Consider the following 24,347-nt stretch of genomic DNA (forward strand, 5'->3'; position numbering starts at 1 on the left):
GCAATCTCCTCCAAAGATGATTACGCATAAAGCATTGTCAAAAAGTAATTCCCAGAGACATCCTCTGGTATCTAAACAAAACAATACTGCAAAGGCAGAAACAGCAGATGCCTACATATTAAAGAATAGGGTAAACCACTCACAAACAGCCTACTGATTGTTGAAAAGTTGCTACGCACCATCACAAAATTAACAGCTATCAAAAAACCAAGAGCAGATAATGAAGGCTGACTTCAGGACCTCTGTGCCCACAAGCTGGCTGAGCAGCAGGGATAAAGCACAGCAGAGGAATAATGTGGTACCATGAAGTACCTGAGCATATTGAACGCTCCTTCGGAAGTGACAATGGAAGACCTGTGGGTTTGTTCCTGAAGATCTGGGGGGTGGGGAGGTTGCTTAATGGGGGGTACATCTACCACTAAAGCAGACAGGTGGAAGGCCATTCAGAAGGTACCACCCCCCCACCACCACCAAAGAAAATATAATAAAGGATCTCTTACAAATATATTTGAGACACTAGATCCGTCACCCTCTGAGAACAGTCCACTACACATACATACGACCTTGTCCCCATCTTCTTCCAGATGCAGAACAATCTACAGGGGCTTTTTAAGCTGCCCCATTTTCAGACCAGGTCTGTATGACATGCAAAGACATACATAGTTTCTCTATTCTCAGTGAGAAAACAAAAAAACTCGTCGTTTTGAGATACCGTGACACAGAAAGCTGAGTGCCCAAGCAAACATTCCACGTTGAAGCAGCATCTACGGCCAAGAAGATCCCCAGACAGCCCAAAGGCCAGAACAAAAAGCTGAGCAGTGCTGGCTCCCCAAGCCTGGGGGAGGGCACGGCATGAATGAAGTTCCCCAACCAACCGGTCTTCTCAGCAAACGCAGTTACCTGTGCCAAAGAGCATGCCAACTAACAAGAGTGCTGTGCAAGCTTTGGAGGAATCAGCAATCCATTTGTAAATGTCCGACACAGAGCTGGAGAAACATGTGACAGAGAATAAAACTGCAGGGACTTACATACCTCCATATCTGGCCTAAACTTATCTTCAAACACAGCCATTGCTGCCAAGGAGCCAGAACCTGAAAGAAAAAGATGCATCTTTAGTGTATTTATCGACTCCCAGCTTCTCCCTCTCAAGTTTACTTCGGGGCAGTAAAAATGGCAAAACACGCCCAGTGTCCCACTCGAGCACAGTGTAAATATTAATCCTATGGGGCCACATAAACCAGGTAAACAATGCTCCTCAAAAGCCTGAAGTCACACTTACCACTGTCTCGGGTAAGCCTGCAACTGGCCCTACATTCACTACTGACAGGAGTAACTGTAAATTATTCACAATAAAATGCTGAAGCAGGAAAATGAGGTTACGGAGAATTTGTATTTTTTCAAAAAGTGAATGCCACATAATTTCATACATGCTATGCCGGGAGTCTTGTGCTCCACAACTGGGCCTTGGCAGGCTGCTGGGCACAGCGCTAAATACCACGCCAGTTAGAAAGGATAGATTGTTTTAATGAGCTGGCCCTGGCAGAGTCACCTTGACACTCAGGGAAGAAACTACAGCCCCAGCAATGGTAATAGGACTGCAAGCTGCAGCCACCAGGTTATTCCAGCTTCAACTGTAAAACACTTTATTATGTGGCATTTATTTGGAGCTATTATTTTTAGTTCGTACTTTGAAGAGTAACAGCTGAGTAGACAAAATGACAAAGAAACAAAAATTTATTACCACAATAGCAAATGGCTGAAAGGTTATGCTGCATAGATATTAACAGACAGCAGATTTCTCCCTACAAAAGTAGGATATAAAGGCGTTACAAATAAGTGTGGGCTCCCTTTGAATGGATGTAAAAGGCAGCTCAGCACTATTTGAAAATTTAAACTTGCTTTGTTCAGAAACCAGAGAATCTTTAGAAAACCATCATCTTGTCTTTACAGGGTCCTGGCAATATTTCAGGATACTCTACTTTTGGAGAGAGGATAGAGTTGCCCACAATTTTTTACTCCAATTAGAAGATTTTTTTGGCATTTATTACTTTTTAACTTGTTTTGCATAACACTATCTATTTAGCTGGGTCACAGAGAAAACCATATTTTCTATTTAAAATGATTTGTGTACATCGCTTGACCACCTCAATGGTTTTAGCAAAGGAAAAAGGCAGCGATTAAACAGTTTCAAATGAGGTGTCCTGCTGATTTTATCAAGTCTGCTGAATGTATAATGAAAAAGGAGAAGCTGACAGCCACGCTGTACTGAGAAAATACACACTACCTTATCTGAACCATTTAAGGAGGTCCAATTATAGATCAAATTTAAAGGGTAGAAACAGCAGATTTACAGACACAAATCAATGAACATGGTAATCCCGATGAATATGACAGATACTCCTGTTATGGAATATTGCTGTGGATGAGGATCATTACCTTCACAGCACCGGATACATCACATCTAAAGCAGTAGGAAGCGTCAAGTGTAGACCGGGATTACAAGCAATGACTATTCATTTAGGCTTGGGAGCAAAAGGCAACCCCATTCTCCCCTCTTACCATTTTTTTCTCCTTTAAAAAAAGCGGGGGAATCTAAAGAGATACTAAAAACTCTCTGGAAAGGAGACTGAACTTAAACAGCTATAAAACGAGTGTGCACCCAAATAAAACCAGCATATAAGCGACAGCAAATTCACCAAAGCCAGCCAAACCTTTGAATTTCGTTAATAAACATGTCCCTGAAAATCTGAAAATAGAGTCAAAGTCCACCAATATTTCGTGAGTCACACATTTACTCTGAGATTCAGGGATCAAGAGGAAAAAGTAACCCAAGTTTCTGTTCTAAGGCACAGGTGAGAACTAGTCTCAGACTTAGTAAAAAACAAGCTGGTTCTATGTGGAAAACAAAGGACAGCTGTCACGAAGAAACAAGAAAATTGCAAATAAGGAAAGCTCAGAAAAAAATACTTCTAGATACAAAATGCTCCTGCAGAGCGCCCAACAGCAGGCTTGCCTTATCCAATCTGGTCCAAGAATCTCCCTCTGAAGAGCCAAGGGTAAATGTACCAGAGGCCTGAAATAAACATTAAAAAAAGACAGGGGAAGGTGGGTAACCTAAGAGCTAACAACTTTGTGGAAAACTGTAATCAATTATTTTAAAAGAGAAAACCAAATTTACCATAAAAGACATTTTTCCTTAAAAATTAGTAGCCCTGTTTTTTTCTCTGGGGCCATCCTTTCTTTCGCAGTTCAGTGTAAATAAGTTAATTTTATTCTTATTTTTCCTGGGCACATATATTTCCTTCTGCTTAGCTTCATTCGATATTTTAAGGAATGAAAAATATTTTCCTCCCAATATAATTCTTCCTTTATCAAAAAAATCTTTTTTTCCTGCTTAGAAACAATGCTACAGACAAAATTTCTGTAAGGGGAAATTATGTATTAAATCTAAACTCTCGGAACAAAAAGTATCTCTCCAGTGTGGGGATGCTTCTCATACTATCAGAGACTGATTTTTTTTTTTTTAAAGAGCTGGAAGGTGCAGGCCAGGTAAACACAGAAAAGACACCGGAATCTTTATTTACATTGTACTGCTGCTTCCCCTTTCCCACCACCCCCCAGTACCCACACTGCAACCTATACGGCACGTGCACAGGGTTAGAAGTTTTCTGGAAAGCAGAAGCTTGCTAAACTGCCTGATTCTGCTGCTCCTGAGATCAAAGATAAGCAGATTCCAAATAAACTTGAAAAGAAAGGGAAATTCGACATTAAAAACAATTTCTAAATCACTTGCAAATTAGCTCCTGCTCCCAGCTTTTCAGGAAAGGAGGACTCTGGCGCCCCCTTCTCAGACATAGGTGGAAGTGCTAGGAGATGGAGAAGCACTGACTTGTCAACAGGTTTCCAGGAAACCCTGAAAGTGTGTCTATTTTAACACTGAAATCAGAATTTCAAATATGACTGCAATTGCCCAAAGTGGCCAAAGAACAAGATGCCAATCCTCACATAATTTCAAGGCAGTGCAACTGGGGGAAGGAACAGGAGTTGGCCATTAAAAAGGAACAGGGAAGGTAAACTTGACGAGACCAGTATTCTTTAATAATTTCCCTGAGGTTTCCTGGATTTTGTTTCAGTGCCATTTAAAACCGTATACAGTAAACCACCTGACTAATGCCACACTAGTACAGCAGCCATGAGACCTACAAAATGTTTAGATATTATATCCCATGTTTACGCCAAAATAATGCCTGAGACATTCCATGATTTCAGCACTGACTTAAACCAACCTGGCACTTTCGAACCCAAAACCAAGGCAAAAAGTCTTCTGAAGGAACATTTACCCTGATTCTCTATTCCAAAAACAAAGTCACCTTAGACAATTCGTCAGCAGTCCCTGGTTTCCCATTAAGAATAAATGAACAGAAAAGCCAGGAGACGGTGTACGAGGGCCTCTGCTTAGACGGCAGGCATGTCAGGGGAAGGAAATGGATGTCAGAGGGAATATGCTTTCCACAAATGCAGGACGGGCTCTAGGAAGAAGGGGTGTGAGGCCTGCCCTCAAAAAGCTTATCTAATGGTAGGGAGGAGAAGGCAGCCAAGGAGGAAGAAACCAAAGCATTTTGTTGAGCACCCACTCCGCGCCATACATCATGTTAGGCCATTTAGTCACCCCACTGAAGCTTCTTGTCTAGCATTACAGAACTAAGAAGTGCAGGGCAGGAGTCCTACCTCAGGTGTGACTGGAGAGTCACTCTCTCATGCCACAATAGTTCAGAGCAGACATGCATGACCTTCCATGACCCGGTCTCTGTCTCCCTCGACCCCCTCCTCACACTTGACCCCCCACCAACATAAAACTGACAATAATTTCCTAAATTATACCATTTCAAGCCAATCCCACCTCGGCACGGGCTATGCCCTTTGCTCCCTTGGCAGTCCACAGAACTCCTAGCCACCCTTCGAACCCCAGCTGAGAGATCACTTCTTCCCACAAGCCTTCCCTGACCAACCCCCCCACCACACGTTTATCACTCTCCTCTCTGCAACATGTCCATCCTTTCATATCTGTAGTCTCGGGCACACAGCGAGCCCTAAATAGGAGCTGCTGAATTAAGCTGGGCTGATTTCAGGACAACTGTCCAAATGAAGGAGCTGGGGAAAACTCTGAGCTGGCCCTGAAGGCGTGATGATAGCAGTAAATGCCTTGATAAAGTGGAAAAGAACATTCATTGCCTAATTTACCATACTGGGATGAATAGAAGACAAACTCAAGTGTACATCAAGTTCAATGTTCAAAAAGAAAAAAAGGCTTTAAACCCACAAAACCATGTCCTATTATAAGTCCTAGTCCGGTCCAAACCTCTGTGGTACCACAGGAGTAAAATGCCCTCTGTGGGTTCCTGCATTTTACCACCACAACCTCATCTCATCAGTAGTTTTCATGCAGCTGCTCCTTAGCAACCTCCACCAAGTGTGCCTTTTTCAGCCCACCCACAGTTGCTGAGTAGCCAGTGTTGCTTCGGAACAAAGCTCTTTGAAACAGAAAAACGAGGTGCAATCAGTGACCAGCATTTAGAAAGATGACGGTGCAAGACACAGTGGTGGCTACCTAGCTATCCACCAGCTCACCTCCCGCACCCACCGTCCTTCCCTAGCTCGCTGCCCACCTCCTCCCCGCCCCACCACTCCGCACTCCCAAACCCCACACCAGCCGATCCGTGCACAGAGACAGGGACGGGGGAAGGAGACACAACGCAGCCCTCTTCCACCCGAGGGGGCCAGGAACTGCCCCGCACTCCCCGACCCACTGCGGCCACCAGCTGGGCACCGCCTCAGCCTGGCTGCCCCCGTTTGGTGGCCATTCAAAGAATTCCTCCCACAACAGATAACCTGCGGGGTCCCAGAAAGCAGGTCTGCGCCCCATCTCTGACTGTCAGGGCCTGACTCACTTCAAGATGACAGTGGGGGCCGTCCACACTGCTAACCTCCAGGAGAAGGGGGTCCCAGGCAAAAATGCCATGAGGGGCCACAGCTCCAGCCAATCTTTTAAAATGAAGTATCTGCTCTTATTAATAGCAGGCCACCAGCTTAAGCGGGGGGGGGAGACCAACTCCTGTAAACAATGTAAAATATAAGCCCTGAAACTCAGAAAAATATGTGCAACATGTAGGACATTAATAACTAAAAAAAGTCATAGATATGCCAATCTGGCAACAGAAAAAAGGACACAGCAGTTGACAAAAAGGAAAAAAGGCACCGGCCTGTACACATTTAGAAATGCTGTTCAAGGTCCCTCGTAATCAAAGAAATATGAATTTAAATTAAATAACCTTTTTTTTTTTTGCCTTTTACATTAACAAAGATTAAGAAAAATAATACCCAGGGCTGACAAAGGTGTAGTGAAAAGGGTAATCTTGGGGCGCCTGGGTGGCTCAGTCGTTAAGCGTCTGCCTTTGGCTCAGGTCACGATCCCTGGGTCCTGGGATCGAGCCCCGCATCAGACTCCCTGCTCAGCGGGAAGCCTGCTTCTCCCTCTTCCACTCCCCCTGCTTGTGTTCCCTCTCTCACTGTCTCTCTCTCTGTCAAATAAATAAATAAAATCTTTTAAAAAAGAAAAGGGTAATCTAACAACACTTGTAGAAGCAAAAATAAATAGAACTTTTCTAATGGTAATTTAGAAACATTAATCAGAAAGCATAAAGGTATACATCTCCCCCCAGCAATTCCACTGCTAGAGAGTCATTTTAAAGAAATAAATGGGTAAGTACCCAAATTATGCATATAAAAAGATCACTGTTTAGATTAGCAAAAAAGAAAAAAGAAAAAAACTAGAGGTAAATGTAAAGGTCCAACAATCAGACGACAGGAAAAATAATAAAATATATATATACGGTCATTAAACATGACAATACTTTTTTGGCAATGAGAAGACGTCCATGTTCAAATATTCAATAGGAGAAAAACATGTTCCAAAGCAATATTAACACCTAACCTTAGAGGATACAGATTCTACAAATCTGGAAAAACCGTTAAGTCAAGGGGCGCCTGGGTGGTTCAGTCGTTAAGCGTCTGCCTTCGGCTCAGGTCATGATCCCAGCGTCCTGGGATCGAGCCCCACATCGGGCTCCCTGCTCCCCGGGAAGCCTGCTTCTCCCTCTCCCAGTCCCCCTGCTTGTGTTCCCTCTCTCGCTGTGTCTCTCTCTGTCAAATAAATAAATAAAATCTTAAAAAAAAAAACCATAAGTCAAAATATTATGCTTCTATCTGGGTGGTACTATTTTGTTTATTCGTATTTTCTTATTTTTCTTCAAAAGACCACGCATTACCTGCATTTTTTTTTTTTTAAGATTTTATTTATTTATTTGACAGAGAGAGACACAGCGAGAGAGGGAACACAAGCAGGGGGAGTGGGAGAGGGAGAAGCAGGCTCCCTGCTGAGCGGAGAGCCCGATGTGGGGCTCGATCCCAGGACCCTGGGATCATGACCTGAGCCGAAGGCAGACGCTTAACGACTGAGCCACCCAGGCGCCCCTACCTGCAATTTTTTAAAGCATAAACTTGGAGAGAGTAAGAATTTGACATGGTACAGGGATGAAAAAATTAAAACGAAAAAGCAAAGACCCGAGACCTTGCCAGCCATCCCGGTGGTGCTGCTAATGGCAGCGGCGCGCAGCTCATTCCTGAAATTTGTATACAGGGGCCTGAAGGTCAAGCCATGCACAGGTCAATAGTTCCAAGGAACGACAGCAATCAATCACCACAAACCTACACACCATGTCCCTCTACCACTGTCCTTAGGAGGGCTTCCTTAGGACGGTCTGAAAGGTAAAAGCATCTTAATAATGAAGTGCTTTGAGCAGATCAGCCCCAAGCCAGATCCCACTTCTCCAGAAGCCTACGCTGTGGCACACAAATTACTAAAGAGACCACAACGAACACAGTTACACACGGTGTTTAAGAAATGTTAAAGCAGGGGCGCCTGGATGGCTCAGTCGTTAAGCGTCTGCCTTGGGCTCAGGTCATGATTCCAGGGTCCTGGGATCGAGCCCCGCATCGGGCTCCCTGCTCTGTGGGGAGCCTGCTTCTCCCTCTCCCATTCCCTCTCTCGCTGTGTCTCTCTCTGTCAAATAAATAAAATCTTAAAAAAAAGACATGTCAAAGCAGAGTCCCATTAGTTTTGTCTGCTTTTCAGACATGGCAGGTCCGAGAAGTCCCATCTTACAAAAGGGAGACAGTCTCGGAGGTAAGGAACTTGCCCAGATCACATAACCAATGATTAGCAAATCTGAGACTGAACCCAGATCATTCTGAATTTAAAGCGTCTGATGTTCCTTCCATTCCACCGTGTTGCCTCTTAAGTAGCAAAGTCAAATGCTTGAAATCAAGATTAACAAGTAAGCATGGAAACAGCTATATTTTCTTAGCTCCCCACCACACACACAAAAAAAGCATGCTTACTAAATTGCTTTTTCTTCAGATTTCAGGAGAATGATTAGCACACATCTGGGTATGGTTAATTTGTATTGTTTTGTTTGGAAATTCAAATGAGATTGGGATTTTAGTTAAATGTTCTAAATGATTAAACAGATGTCATTCACTGTTTAGCAATACCACTCAACTATCTGTTCTGAGTATTTATTTTAAAATAGTCCCACGTTCAAAAAAAATCTTTAAATAAAAAAGAACACTGAAATTAGTCTCCATTTTCTAAAACCCCTGAAGGTACTTCTGATCTTGGTTAGCTTATCAGCACTAGTAGTTCAGTTTGAACTTTAACTTTTTCGGAGAGAACAACCCAACTCAGGACAAAATCTGAAATGTATCAAAAAAATTTTACCATCTAAAATATCACTTTTACCTGTTCCATATATTCAAAAACACTGCATTAATATGGCTTGAGGACAGAAGAGTTTAAAAAAAAACATCAACTATGTTTTTATAGTGTTCACTCAAGTACCAAATCAAACTGAGCAATTCTAGAATGTGTGTTTTTAGACATGCTGAAGAAACAATAAAAGACTAAAATAATTTTCTAAAGCCCACTGCTCTAAGTCAAACTCCTAGAAGGAACTGAAAGCCAGCAGGTAGAAATCTGCTTTTCCTAATAATGTCTCTGCTCACAAACTCCCAGACTGGAAAAGGGGAAAGAAAGCATTTATTGGGAGCCTTTCAGGTCCCAGGCCCTGAACTCAAGAGAGGTAAGTATTTCTTCATTTTACAGACAAGGAAACGAGGCTCAGCGAGGGAAGGCAGTAGGGTCAGTAAGCAGTGAAGCCAAGAGTCACACCTAGGCCTTGTGGCTCCAGGCTTTGGAAGGGCAACTGCCAACTCATTCCTTCCAAGTGTGCCCAATTTACGAGCGTAGGCTCTGGGCACACACTGCTGTGTGGCGGGGGCACAATCCGTGGCCTTCCTCTGGCGTACCACTGAGGCGCCCCGAGCCCCGAAAGCCGCCCCAGGAGGCACGACCACCTCGAGCACAAGGTGACCGTCTGCCGGAAGCCGTACTACAGCCGCCCGCTGCGCCAGCCTCAGCCCCCCCCCCCAGGTACAACGGGGACCATGACACTCACTGGGTGGCTGGGCAACTTGCAGGACATGACGCACGGAAAGCGGAAAGCAGAATGTCTGGCACACAGTAAAAGCTCAATAAAAGCTAGCTATTGTAATTACTCTAAGACAAAGTCCCTGTCCTCCAGGAGCTATTTTATATCATCATTCTCAACAAGTTCCAGGGCTGGCAGTTTTAATGGAAACAGAGGGCTTCAAAATTTCTTTTCTCAAAGTCACGAAGTTCTGACAGGCAGCAGGAAATGGATTTCTATTGCTTTTCCCCAAACCAATTTAACCAGATCTTTTCAGGGAAAAAAGCTGCTCCTTCTGCTAAGGAGAGGTCCATTTGAAGTACCCAAGGACCAGTTTGCCACTGGGGCCTGCCAAGGTGTGAGATGTATGCAGCGATAAGAGAGTAACACACTGAATATTCGAATCCATCAGTGTCAGCTCTCCCTGACAGAGTGCTTACTCACACGTGCTCATTGTTAGTCAACTGGCCACTCATCCTGGGTAAAATTTGGTGCTTTCCAGAGACCCATGGATTGGGATCATTTTTCACTCCGTTCCTGTCTACGAGGACTAGCCTCCTGGTGTTGGGGCCTGCTCTGGAGGCCAACACTGCCAATGTGTGAAGAGCTGATTTATGAATATAAAGCAATGTTGGTGCCAGGGGACCACGTTCAGCCACTAGAGAGCAGTGGAGCACCTCTCATCGCTTGGGGAAGACTCCGACACCGACTTGAAATGGTTTAATTGTATGCATGCATTTCATTACAAGTCCTGGCCAAAAGCTTCAAGGCGAGGCAGGCCAAGCAATCAGACAATCTTGCATGGGTTGCTGAAATCCAGATTTGTCCTTTGTCAGCATAAACAGTTTAATTTGATGTTTTCACTCCTGAGTAAGCACTATTACGTTTAAACCCCTCGTGAGGGGGAAGAATGCTTCCTTTTCATCAGCAAATGTACCTCAATGTCAAAGAGCCTACCTTTTATTCCCAATGAATAAAAAAAGATCATTCCATTTAATACGCTTAGAAATAGAATTTTAAAGCATCCAATGACATTTGCACTCAAAAACTAATTTCCAAAAAAAATGCAGTTCCTTTTCTAAATATAGTCAAAAAGGAGTTAATTTTGCCCAAAGCAAATAATCTAAAACACCACTTGAAGAAAACAGGGATTTTTCTTATATTTTTTAAAGATTTTACTTATTTGAGGGGCACCTGGGTGCCTCAGTCGTTAAGTGTCTGCCTTCAGCTCAGGTCATGATCCCAGAGTCCTGGAATCGAGCCCCACATCGGGCTCCCTGCTCGGCGGGAAGCCTGCTTCTCCCTCTCCCACTCCTCCTGCTTGTGTTCCCTCTCTCGCTGTGTCTCTCTCTGTCAAATAAATAAATAAAATCTTTAAAAAAAAAAAGATTTTACTTATTTGAGAGAAAGAGAGAGAGAGAGAGAGAGAGAGCATGAGGGGGGAGGGGCTTCAGGAGAAGGAGAAGGAGACTCCCCGCGGGCTCGATCCCACAACCCTGAGGATCACAACCTGAGCCGAAGTCAGATGCCTAACCTCAAATGCCTACCCCACTGAGCCACCCAGGCGCCCTGGAGTCTTTCCTATAATTGCAACTGCAATGTCTCACCGACCTGACAGGTTATAAACACTTATTCTTAAGCAAAGACTAACAAATCAGGGCATCCTGGCCTAAAAAGTAAAAGTTTTATTAATGTATTTTTAAGAAACTCCACAAGGTATGAGGACAGAAAAGTGTTCTCCTTCCAACAAAAGAGTCACCTAACCCTATGCTTAGGCGATAAGACAGGGGATGAGAATTACCTTAAAATAGGCCTCTCTTCATCAGTCACTAGGCTCCCCCGGGACCCCGACATTCAGCACTATGAGCATAGGGCACACACGTCTCCCTCCTGCTGCGGGAGCTCAAGGCAGTCCGAACTGACAGGTCTTTCAAAGGCCTTTGCTCTGGTCCACATTTCAAAGTAACTTCCCAAATTGCAGTTTATTCCACTTTGCGGGCCTTTCTCAAGTTTTCATGCCCCTCAGAACCCTCAAGGACAAAGGACCACAGAGTTTAATAACTTATAAAACATACCCAGCCTTAATCATCAGTAAAGATTTATCTTGTCCACAGACCTGTGTGCAAACGACAGGAAATCCTACATACTGAGAAAAATGTGCAAAGCACTGGTACATAGATTTTGCTCACTGAATCCATCTGTGGACTAGCTGGTATTATCTCCATTTTGTAGACTGAAAAAAATTAAGTTCAGACAAGCGAAGGAACCTACCCAGAGTCACACAGCTAGTCACGGTAGTTACGGCTGACAGCGAATCCCTCGCTCTATGAACTCCACAGTGAGAAGTCTTCTGATGCATAAAATGACTTTCCACTTAGTCTAATAAGCAAGTCAAAATCGAACACTAGGTTCTAAGAGTACAAAAGGCACCTGTCTGTAGCAGGGCCAATTCTGGCCCAATTCTAGAACAAGAGCAGGTAGAGATGAATTAGTTAGCCTCCCTCTCTCTGCAGTGGGGTCTAAAGCATAGAACTTAAAACTGAAAGGGCTGCATTTAACTGTTCTAAAAAGTACGTCTGGCAAGGGCTTTTACCTGGTTGTAGACTAAGGACTGAACTCAAGTCAGAAAAGACTTCATGGTAAAAATCTCAGAGCAGAAAAAAAGAGGAAGAACAGCACCCTACATATTAATTCAATTTTACCCACAAGAGACATTAAATATTTTTTTACACGGAATCAAGAACAAAGTCACTCTAATCAGAACAGATTAAGAACTGGCGAGGGCTGGTTAGATTACATTCCCTGCAACACCATGATGAATTTTAGAAGTAAATATTTTCTCATTTTCTAACATAACGGCACCATCTATTGGCTTAGTACCACCTTCACAGCAACCAGGAATCAAGATGCATAATCCAACTTTCGTGAATTTTTGGTTTCCGGTTGTTTCGTTTCCTGGCATTCCACAGCAGAGTAAATGTTAAAATATAAAACCCATGCATTGCACATTTTAAATCTTCTGAAATGCATCATACTTAATCAGAGCAGGAAAAACTTCCAGGGAAGTCTTAGTACACAGAACTGCACACAGGGAATGTATTAGCACCAAAGTGATCAAAAAATCGTGCACTGGGCGCCTGGGTGGCTCAGTCAGTTAAGCGTCTGCCTTCAGCTCAGGTCATGATCCCAGGGCCCTGGGATCGAGTCCCACATCGGGCTCCCTGCTCAGCAGGGAGTCTGCTTCTCCCTCTGCCTGCCGCTCCCCCTGCTTGTGCTCTGTGTCAAATAAATAAATATTAAAAAAAAAAAAAATCATGCATTAAGTATCTTCACTGTGCTACATACAAAGAATTTTTTATCTATGGTTTCCCATGGGAGAGCTCCTCTAAGCCCCATTCTACAGATGAAATCAGTGCTCATGGTCAAAAGCTAATATATGTAAAACAAACTGAGGGTTCTAGAGGGGAGGGGGTTGGGAGGATGGGTTAGCCTGGTGATGGGTATTGAGGAGGGCACGTTCTGCATGGAGCACTGGGTGTTATGCACAAACAATGAATCATGGAACACTATATCTAAAACTAATGATGTAATGTATGGGGATTAACATAACAATAAAAAAATTAAAAAAAAAAAAAAGCTAATATGTGTTGGACTTAGATCTGAACCCAGTTGGACCCCCAAAACCAGCTCTTTTTACTATGCCACACTACCTGGAAAAATGACGTCAAGAACTAATGCACAAAAAAGCACATGGTTTTTTATAGTGTGTTCTCACACAACATGACACTGCAGCACCCCAAGAACCCTGGGACCTTCCCAAGTCAAAAAAAAAAAAAAAAAATTCTGTTTCTTTTTCAAAATGAGGGATTTGAGGTTCAGAAAAGTTAAGTGACCAGCCCTGGTCAAGGAGGACTAGGATGGAGCCAGGGCTCCCATCTTTTTTCAGGATTCTAGGTTATGCTTCAGGTGGTTACAGAAACCCCACTCTGAGTAGTCACTAGCTGTGTGGACAAAGCCCCCACCAGAATAGTGTACCCTCCATTGCACAGCCCCTGACCCACAGAAAATAGGCTCTGAGCATCACTCTAGTATTGATGGAGACCCATGCTTGTGGAACTCCTGCACACAGTCATGCGGCCCACACTATTAGGAAAAATAATTTCCAGCGATGCTAGAGCCATGAAGTCCACATGCCCTCTGAGAAGGCTTTTATGTAGGCCTATGGACCACATACAGTGATGCTGAGTTCACAGCTGATTTCAGAGTTGAAAATGACCGTGGAAGAAACATCTACCATCTTGTAGTTTGATCCAGAGCAGGAAAATTTGATCCAGAGCAGGAAAATTTTCAAAGTCAAGTCTTGTGGAGATATCAAAATGTCTGCACAAAGGTCGCACTTTAGTCTAAAAATATGGAGAAAATGGCAGGTCTGAATTCCCTACCGATGTTCCAACTTAATTCCAAGATTCTTTTTTTGCCCACAAGGTGAGACATCCAGTATGCTTCCTACTCTGTCCCAAATCTTTTTAATTGCTAGGAGGCTCTGTAAACTGGGGCTTAAGAGGTATATTCCCGTAATTAGGAAAACATACAGCCAGTTTATTTGGAGATCAAATTTTACCTGGATGGCCTTGGCAGTGACCCCAAGTCTTCCCTAATGATGCATACCAATGTTTATTCCTTAAGTTGGTATTCCTAAATTGTCCAAGGGCCTCATTTCCAGGAATGTCATGCTTGAAATTTTATTCATATTAATTCTTATGTGAATAAGTGGGCAAAAATAAAAATTTTATATACCTTGCCAATGCTGCTACAAGGAACACTGCCAAACTAATAGCAAAAGATGGTCCCCAAGCTTCTCCTGACACTACTTTAGTGTGCCTAATAAAGAAAAGCTGGCAAGTTAAAAGAATAAGCTAATTAATCTGAGAATTAAAAGAGCCCACATTTTGTCTATAAAACATACAACCAAAGCCCTTTTCCCTTTCTTAATAAAGAAAAATCAAAGAATCCTGCCTGGCTTTCAACAATCACTCTAATCAATCACCTGCAGTCTCTTGCAAATTACTCTCTTAAAAAAGAAATAATTAAATAAAACCTAAGGGGCCCTTTCTTCTTTTTTGAGAATGGACCAAATGAAATTTGGTCTGGACCACATGCCACACACCATTCACACCAATAACACAGCCGAAGGAGGAAAGTCAAGGAGGCCGCCGTTCCCCTACCAGCTCATGCACACCCTGGCTGTATGATCGCAGCACCCCTCTCTGAGCCTCAATTTCCACATCTGTAAGATAGGGATGGTAGTACCCACCTTGCAATGTTGCAAAGATTAAATCTATAAAGCATCTCACAACAGCTGCTGGATGAATGCTGCTATCATTATGGTCAACACCATGTCCACAAAAAAGGATTTAGGACAGAAGGTATCCAAGGGTCACACCACAAGAAATTTGATACATTCTTCTCCCAAGTAAATCCTGAGGCAGCCAAGCCCTCAGAGAGGAGGCTCCTGGACCCTGTGCTCAATGAGCTGTGCCAGCATGTTAAAGATGCACAAGACAGGTGTCTTCTATCCAAAGTAAATTAAGAGTAGCCTTCAGGCACCTGGCTAGTCGCCAGTATGGGCCCATGGGTAGACAAAATTTAGACACCCTCGTCTTACGGGTAATTTGTAGCTTCCAGCTCTTACTGTCAAATCACTCAGAAAAACAAAGATTAATTACAAAATTTTGTTATTTCTCGTAATAAAAAAACCCATAATTTAACTAAAACATGAGAATTTACATGAAATATTCATTTTCTCACTTATGCTACACTTAAGGAAAGCCGTAATCCCACAGTGAATGCTAATTCTCCATGGGAATGTTTCGTTTAGGAAGGCCTTCTATTCTATCTATAGCTTTAAATTTGGTTTACACGCTTACCCAGAATAACAAGTTTGAAATGCACAGGTCCACTTATATGTGCATTTTTTTTCGATACGGTACAGTACTATAAATGTATTTCCTCTTTATGATTTTCTTAATAATGTTTTCTTTTCTTCACCTTACTTTATTAAAAGAATACAGTATATAATACATAGAACACATAAAGTATGCATCAACGGAATGTTTATGTTATCAGTAAGGCCTCCGGTCACCAGTAGGCTATTAGTACTTAAGTTTTTGGAGAGTCAAAAGTTACATGTGAATTTTTCGATGGCGCAGGGGTAATGCACCTCTTGCCCCTGCTATTCAGGGGTCAACTATAACATGAATTAAAACAAAATCCACCAAATGGCAATTGTGGATTGCCATTCAGCTCCCTATTCCCTCAAAAAAAAACAAAAAAAGGAACCAAGGAAAGGAGGGAGGGAGGGAAAGAAGGAAGAAAGCATCAACTGGAAGCCAGAAGAACTGCCTGGTTAGGAAGAAGTCAGCCCAGCACAGCCACTGCCCTAGGGAAAGATGCACGCAAGCCCTGCTCAAAGGTCCACGGTGGCTAAAAGAAACTTAAAAAATGACAGACACAGAGCCAGGGCAATACAAAACCTGTACTTTATTTTACATTCTCTGGTAAAGCTCTTCACAATGGACTTGGATTGGAAAAAATCAAAAAATAAAAATCGTGTTGTCTTGGATGGTAAAACTGTATAATTTTTAAATTTTTCCTTTGATACTACAAAGCTGTTTCAGTAAATACTATTTTTAATATGCAGGATAGAAAATCTGCACATAGGCAGTCAAAAATACGCAAAACAAATAAATGCCCTTTGGGAATTTGTACAAATATTTTCAGTATTCAGAAGCAAGGCTTAATAGCTTAATGAAGTAACATCTGTAAGATGAGAAAATCAAAGCAGCTGTGTTGTACAGGGGCTCGCTTGGGCTGGAAGAGTTCAGATCCCAGCTTTGCCATTTACAGAGAGAGCAAGAACAAGCAAGTTACTATAAATTTCTCTAACTTCAGGTTTCTCATCAATAAAATAGCAACCATAGCATCCCTTACATAGAATTTTAACTGAAAATAATGTGACAGCACTAGCAGACTCTGGCAGAGATGCTCCATAATATGCTTTAAATCTGAAATAATATTTAGCTTTAAAGAAAAAAAAAAAAAGGCCTACCACATACGCAATGCTCTGTGCTATTCTCTCTCAGCTAACCTGGGGCTCCCCAAATGGAACACAATCTAAACCAACTCTATTCCAAGGGTACTGTAAACTGTTAGGTCACCAAAAATAACCAGTAGCTAAGGTTTCTAAGGCTAAGTTTCAGATACTCTTTGACACAAGCAAGTAAGCAAACCAGAAAATTATTTCACCGTCAAATATTCACCAAGTCACACAGGACTCTGTGAGACTGGAGGTAAGACAGATTCTATTCTCTGAGCTCTCAAATGTTCACACATGCGGGAGGGACGAGAGCTGGGGCAAGTGGAGTGCAGACAAGGCAGGAATCCTGGAATCCTGTTTCACACCTATGTCCCGGACAGGGACCTGCTAACTCAGCCTGGGGCAGTCACGAGCGAATGGCTTCTGGGTTAGACCCCAGCTGAGGAGCAGGAACACTTGGGGCAGAAGGCAGCACTACAACAGTGGGGTGGAGTCTGCCCAGGGGAGGGTGAGAGGTACAGGTGCCACTGTTGCCACAAAGGCCTAGGGGAGGGACAGGAAACAAAGCAGGAAAAGAGGCCTAGAGTCCAACTGGCAGGGCAATGGCCCCATGTGAAGGAGTTAACTGGGCCTCTGTAGTCAAGACTCAGGAAGGGACTGATACTGAGAAGTCAGGAGAGGACACCTGGGATCTGGCCTAATGGCTGGTTCATTTCCAAGTGCTCTCTATGACAGGAGCCGTCCCTATTGTCACGGGACCCAGCCACACCGTCAATATTTCTGGCCAGACGCAATCTCCCTCTCTGCCTCCAGACTCCCCCATGCCAATCCTCCTTCCTACAGCCGTAAGACTGCTCTCTCTAACAAGCAAATCTCATCCCATCCTTCTCTGGCATGAAAACTTTAGATGGGAACCTCAAGGACAAAATCCAAACAACTGGGCCTGTATCACTAGGACCCTCTCCAGCCTCGCTTTCTCGTCATACCTCTGCTCCACCCTCCAGAACGCCTTTGCTTCGGCTGCACCCCTGCATTGAACACTACCCCCACCCAGTGCATTGGCCTCACCCAACCAACCAACTCTGGCCCTTCAGTTCCTCAGCCACACCAGACCCTCATGCACACAGGGCTTGAAGTCGTTCCCTGGGGACAGGGAGCAGGGCCGAGGAATTCCTGGCTAATTCCTACCTACCTTTCAGGTCTCGGCTTACGTGTTCCCTCTTCCCATCTTTCACCCATCAGACTGGCACAAATACCCAGTGTTGGTAAGGTTGTTAAGAGAAAGGCATCCTCTGGGCGCCTGGGTGGCTCAGTTGGTTAAGCGACTGCCTTCGGCTCAGGTCATGATCCTGGAGTCCCTGGATCGAGTCCCGCATCGGGCTCCCTGCTCGGCGAGGAGCCTGCTTCTCCCTCTAACCCTCCCCCCTCTCATGTACTCTCTCTCTCTCTCATTCTCGCTCTCTCCAATAAATAAATGGATCTTTAAAAAAAAAAAAGAGAAAGGCATCCTCATATTCTCTTGGTAGAAATATAAGCTAGTACAATCTTTTTGGAGGGCAATGTGGCAATAGCTCTCAAAAAGCAGAATGCACTACAGGGCCCTCTGTCACTTTCTTGGGCTGACCAGTGACAGTATATATAGTATGACTTCCTTCCTATGTCCGGGGAATCCCAGCACTTTAGGAGTGAATGACTGAGCTTCACCAATCACCCTCCCCTATAAGGAACGCTCTGGCAGTGGTGAAAGGGACGGCAGGCAGACTGGGTTCCTGAAACCATCAGGGAGGCTGAGCAGGCCCCAGCACCAGGCCCCAGCACCCCAGCAGTAAGCCCGCTCCAGCTGGGGCAGGACTGCAGTCTGGAACACTCTGTACTCGGCCTGCCGTGGCCTACTCTGCAGCATGAGTTCTGACACCGCTCTGGGCCCCAAAGCCAGCGTTTGCCCTCCCAGCTATTCCGTAAGCCACCTACTATCCTTTACAACATAGTCCTCTTTTCTTAAATCATTAATTCTATTGCTTTGCAACAGAGAATTCTGAGCAACACACACACATACCCTAATCCTGATATTCCACTAGGAATTTATCTGAAGTCTGTACTTAGACCTAAGTAAACCAAGACACCTTTGTTGCAAAAATTTGATAACCAAAATATCCATCAATAGAATGGGTCAGTAAATCATGATACAGCCATATAACGCACTTCTATGTAACTGTTATTACAATACAGATCTACATGTGCTGGTAAAGAACTTCTTCAAAACAAGTTAACAATAAAGGAAAAGCGTGCACAGTATGACTTCATTTGTGTAGTTTTAATAGGCACAGACTGACAGAGCTATATGGTATTTCATAAAACATTTTCTGGAAAAAACAACAAACTTAAGAGTGGTTAGTTTGGAGGAGGGATATGAAAAACACTTATTTTTCATGTAATATTCCCACTTGAACGTTTTGTCATGTTCGTAAATTACTTTCATTAGAAAATGTTTTAATGTCACTTGCTCAGCAAGGACGTCCCAAACAGCCATTATCCACATAGTCCTTCCTGTTCCTCTCTCTTATTACTGTTCTTTTTCTCCAGGGCACTTAGCACAGTGCATTCTTTTAGATGAATGTATACTTACTTTAATTCCTGTCTCCCACATGAGGCTGTAAGTTCTGAGGGCAGGTGCTGTGCTGACCACTCTATTCCCAGCACCTAGCACAATGCCTAGCCCATAGGGAATGCTAAATAAGTATTTGATAAATGAACGAAAAGTAACTTATGCTTCTTTTAAGACTCCGTTCATGTGAAGTGAAGCTTTTCCTGAAATCCTCCCATTTCGATGTAATCATTTCTCCCCGGGCCTCCACTGGCCTTTGTACCTACTGCCCTTGTCAGTTTGTACATCTGGCTCCCTCACTACAGTGTGAGGATATTGAGGGCAAGGATCCACGCATTCATCTCTATCTGCGGAGCCTGCCACAGTGCCTAGACACAGAAGGCAAGAAAGAGTTGATAAATAAATGAACAGATGAACAAACTAAAGCTCAAAATAATTATTTACTTGTGTATTAAAATCAAATGTTACAGATATCTCCTCCTTAATCCGGTCTTTTATGATAACAAAACTAGACTGTGTAGAGCAATGATTTCTAAACACAAGCGTGCTATGAACTCAAGGCTGTGGAACCATCACCCTGGACTCACAGTAGACTTGGAACAGCAAGATCGCTGTTGGCCAGGAGAGAACACAATGTGGGGTTGCCTGACGGCCTGCTGTCAACAACTTTTCCTAAATTCAGGATTGTGCTCAGAAGACAAATTACTACAGTTCAAAGGCAAAAGAAACCAATTCAATTTTCCCTTCTTAAAAATGAACCTGCTTTGTAATGATATTAAATTTCCTGAATGTGATCATTTATCAAGGTAACGTAAGAGAACATCATAAAGGATTTAGAGGTGGAAGGTAATGGTGTCTGTTCCTTCCTACTTACTCTCAAATGATTCCACACAAAAAATTAAGAATAAGAACAATAATAATGTATGAGCAAGCGAGAGCAAGAATGGTAAAATGTTCACTGACAAATATGAGTAAAGAGCATATATGACTGTTCACTGCACATTATGGTTACTTTTCTGTTAGTGTAAAATTTTTTTCACTTAAAAAAAAAAGAAATGAAACCACTAAATAGAAAAAGCTACTTCACCCTTCCCACCATTTAAAGGCATCAATCAGACAAGGAGAAATAAAAACAGTACTCTGATGAAGATAACAAATATATTTGAATAAAGCAGTTCAGAATAATTCTAAAATTACTGTAAGTATCTTCATTTTAAAATAATTACAAAGACTCATCCATATGGTATCTGGGGGTAAATCACTCTCCCCAACAAACAGGGAACATCTGTTGTATAAAAACCTTCTAAGAGGCTAGATGACACTATGGAACAGCAAGGTCTCAAACTGGCAATTTCCAAACTATTCAAGGCAGCAGTCTCCTAGCTCTTCAGAGCCAAGGTACCAAGACAAAAAATGTAAGAGGTAAACAACAGCTGGAAAAATACCAGCTATACATGACCTGTTCAAATTTCTGTACCTAAACAATCCGACTCAGAAATTTAACATAAAAGTAAGAATTTGAAAATCCCCATTTTCTCACTCCTTTTTTCGGTGGTCATTAAAAAAAAAAAACAAAACTCTTGGGGTGCCTGGGTGGCTCAGTCGATTAAGCTCGGCTCAGGTCATGATCCCTGCTTCTCCCCCAGCCCCCTGCTCATGGGCGTGCTCTCTCTCTCTCTCAAATAAATAAACAAAATATTAAAAAAAAAAAACTCTTGTCTAGCATTGAGAACTAAAGTACCAATGCAAAAAGCTGGTCTGAAAAGAGTAACTACTATTACAGGCCAGGCAGAGGGCCAGATTCTTTATATACATTATTTCTAATTATTACAACCTGGCATATACAGTAAATACTATTGACACCATTCCACAGGTGAGGCAATCAAGGTTCAGAAAGGAATTAAATGCCTTTGATCTCAGAAATTAAGAGGGGCCCCAGTCACTCTAGCATTAAAAAAAAAAAAAATTCAATGCACGTCCTATATGCATGTTCCTGCTATGAGGCCTCCACTCTAGTTTCCCTCCACTGAAACCTCACCTCGAGACCTACCTGAACCATCCTATTTAACATTATAATCTGCCTTCCACCCCAACACTCCGACATCCCCTTAGCCTGCATTAATTTTTCTAACTTTTTGTTTTGAGATAATGGTAAATTCACATGCAGATGTAAGAAATAATACACTGAGTTTCTATATACCCATGATCCAGTTTTCCCCAAAAGTAGTTATCTTGCGTAATTGTAGTACAGTATCACCTGCATTACTTTTTTCTCCTAGTATTTATCACTTTCTAACATTAATATATTTATAGTAGTTGTTGCAATTGTCTGTCTATCCTCACTAAAATACAAACTCCTTGCAGGCAAGAATCTTTAAATTTTGTTCACTGCTGTATCCCAAGCACTTACAACAGGGCCTAATCCGTAGGAGGAAATCAATAAATATATGTAGAATGAATCAAAGCACTATATTGCCCTGGCTCCTCTAACAGGAAATAGACCAGCTCTTTAGGAGACCACCTTGGTAAATAAGAGGATTCTGAAACATCAGGGAAATTTTACACTCACCCATGGTGACATAAGGCAACTTATCAGTTGATCCATGAGGATAGATGCTGTAGAGGTGAGGTCCAGTAACATCTACTCCCCCCAAAACTAGGGCTGCACCAATGTAACCTTGATACCTGGTGATCAGAGTATGTATAAGAAAAAAAAAAAATGAGTCTACATTGTATCACTGTAACTTAACCAAAAGCTGTTTGAGAAGTCAGACAACAAAAGACTTTTCTTACACTGCTACTATTTCATGAAGTGGTTACTGTTTTGATGGGAACAAAATGCAGAGCAGAAGCAACATAAGTTGAGACATCCACTATCAGCCCATAATGACTCAATCCTGTGAGGCCCTCCAACATGCCTATTTCCTCAGTCATACAGCTCCCTTTAAAAGAGAATCGTTCTTAGGGCGCCTGGGTAGCACATTCGGTTAAGTGTCTGACTCTTGGATTTGGCTCAGGTCATGATTTCAGGCTCATGAGATCGAACTCTGCATCAGGCTCCACGCTCAGTGCAGAATCTGCTTCAAATTCTCTCTCTCTCAAATAAATAAATAAATCTTTGGGGGGGAAAAAAAAGAAAGAGAACTGTTCTCACTTTAGAGAAAAGCAACCCAAAGACATTAAGTGCCAGCCCGATCTCTCACAACTGAGCTTGGCTTACTCCAAAATTTATCAGCACCCTTCCCATCACACCTCTCAGGGATCAGTAAATCAACTACTTTCAAAGTGAACACTGAGGAGCTGCTAAACTCAAGCTGTTCAAATTCTCAACCTCACCTCATCATAGCCTCACAGGACAATGGCTCATGTCAAAACACCTTCTCTTTTGAATAAATTCACAAAATTATAATCATAGATGTGAGTTCTTATTGAGTAAAAGAAAAATATTTCATTATGCAGGGAAGTGAATGATAAAATAACTCCACAATAGCCTCTAAAACACATTCCTACTGCCCACAGGATGAAGCAATGCCTCTTCAGGAACAGGGATGGGAATACATTCTCCACCCCACCCTACCTCTGTTTAATTGTGCATGTATTTGTTCTTTGGATCCCTCACCTAGTTGGGTTTCTACTTCTACAGATTGCTTTCCCTGTATTTGGTTCCATTTTTTACCATTAGAATCGCTATGCTAAATAAACAAGCTGGATTTAAAGTCCTCCACCCCGAGGCTTTAGCTCTTTGGAAAGAAAAATGAAACCAACACATAATGAATTTGCCTAATGATATAATCATTAAAATTGAGAGAAATAAACACAAAAACCAATCAAAGTCCTAACTGTAGACTGTCTGAGACATAACTACTCATCAGGGAGCACTCATGGTAACCAGAATAGTCAAGTCCAATTATTTCCCCCATCCCTGACTACCAAATTGCCCTTTCACAAAGAATATCCTAATGCTGCCTGGCTGGATCAGTCAGTAGGGCATGCAACTCTTGATCTTGGGGTTGTGGTTTTGAGCCCCATGTTGGGTACAGGAATTACTTTAAAAAATTAAAATCAAAAGAAAGAAAGAAAAGAAAGGAAGGAAGGAAAGAAGGAAAGGAAGAAAGAGGAAGGAAGGAAAGATCTTCCAGTTATAAGTGAAAAAGTAAAGAGCAGGAAAGGATTCTAGAAACAGTCTCAAAAGAAAACAGAGACCCAGAAAGAGGAAAAGAAACTGGTCCTAAGCCACATGAGGTAGTAGCAGGGTCAAGACTAGGTCACAGGGCTCTGGGATGAGCAGTGGGAATCACCAAACCCACCACTCCCACCCCAGTCCAGGGCCTGACCCACTACACCAACTGCCTGCCAGACAGGCTGTTTAAATAAAATCACTAATAATCAGCTAGTTTCCTTGCAAGCTAAAACATAACCTGTTTGATGCTTTCAAAAGAATCTAAGATATTTTGGAAGTTATTATATTCCTTAGATCCAGAAACTCTACTTCCAGGAATCAAATTCTAAGGATATAATCAGACAAATATGCAGAAATGGATGCACAAGGTTGTTTACTGCAATACCGTTTACAATGCCAAAAAAGTAGAAACAGAGAACTAGCTAAATAAACTGACCTAGCTATGCTCTAGATCATCCAGATCACGGGATATTTTCTCATACACCACTGATGGTAGTGCAACTCAGTGCAACATTTCTCAAGGGTGGGTTTGGTAATATGTATCAAAATGTTAAATGTGCATACCTTTGGCTCAATAATTCCATTTCTAGGAATTTATTTTAGAATACAGCATGAGGAATTAATCACACAAGTACCTAAAGGTCCTATGTTCCAAAGGGTTCATGGGATACCTTATGATACCTTAAAACAAGCAATACTGTTAAAGTTCAAAATTGGTTAAATTATGGTACATCTAGAGAATGGAATACTGTGATACCACCAAAAATTGATATTGATCAGTGGTTCTTTAACTTTTATAGGTCACACACCCCTTTGAAAAACTGATTAACACTGTGGAACCCTCACTCATAACAAGTGTACATACAGGTTTTTTACTACATC

At 42.5% G+C, this 24,347-nt stretch overlaps 1 protein-coding gene across 1 annotated transcript in view; it reads right to left on the reverse strand.

Moving 5' to 3' along the window:
* Positions 1–24,347, reverse strand: part of PSMB7 (proteasome 20S subunit beta 7) — a 60,419-nt gene that overhangs the window by 27,754 nt on the left and 8,318 nt on the right. The window contains exons 5-6 of the mRNA XM_036107902.2: positions 21,855–21,970; positions 1,033–1,091 (exon numbers count right to left, since the gene is read on the reverse strand). Of these exons, the coding sequence (XP_035963795.1) occupies positions 1,033–1,091; positions 21,855–21,970 (175 nt within the window). The remainder of the gene's footprint in view (positions 1–1,032; positions 1,092–21,854; positions 21,971–24,347) is intronic.

The sequence above is a fragment of the Halichoerus grypus genome, chromosome 14 (assembly GCF_964656455.1).
Source record: "Halichoerus grypus chromosome 14, mHalGry1.hap1.1, whole genome shotgun sequence".
NCBI lineage: Eukaryota > Metazoa > Chordata > Mammalia > Carnivora > Phocidae > Halichoerus > Halichoerus grypus.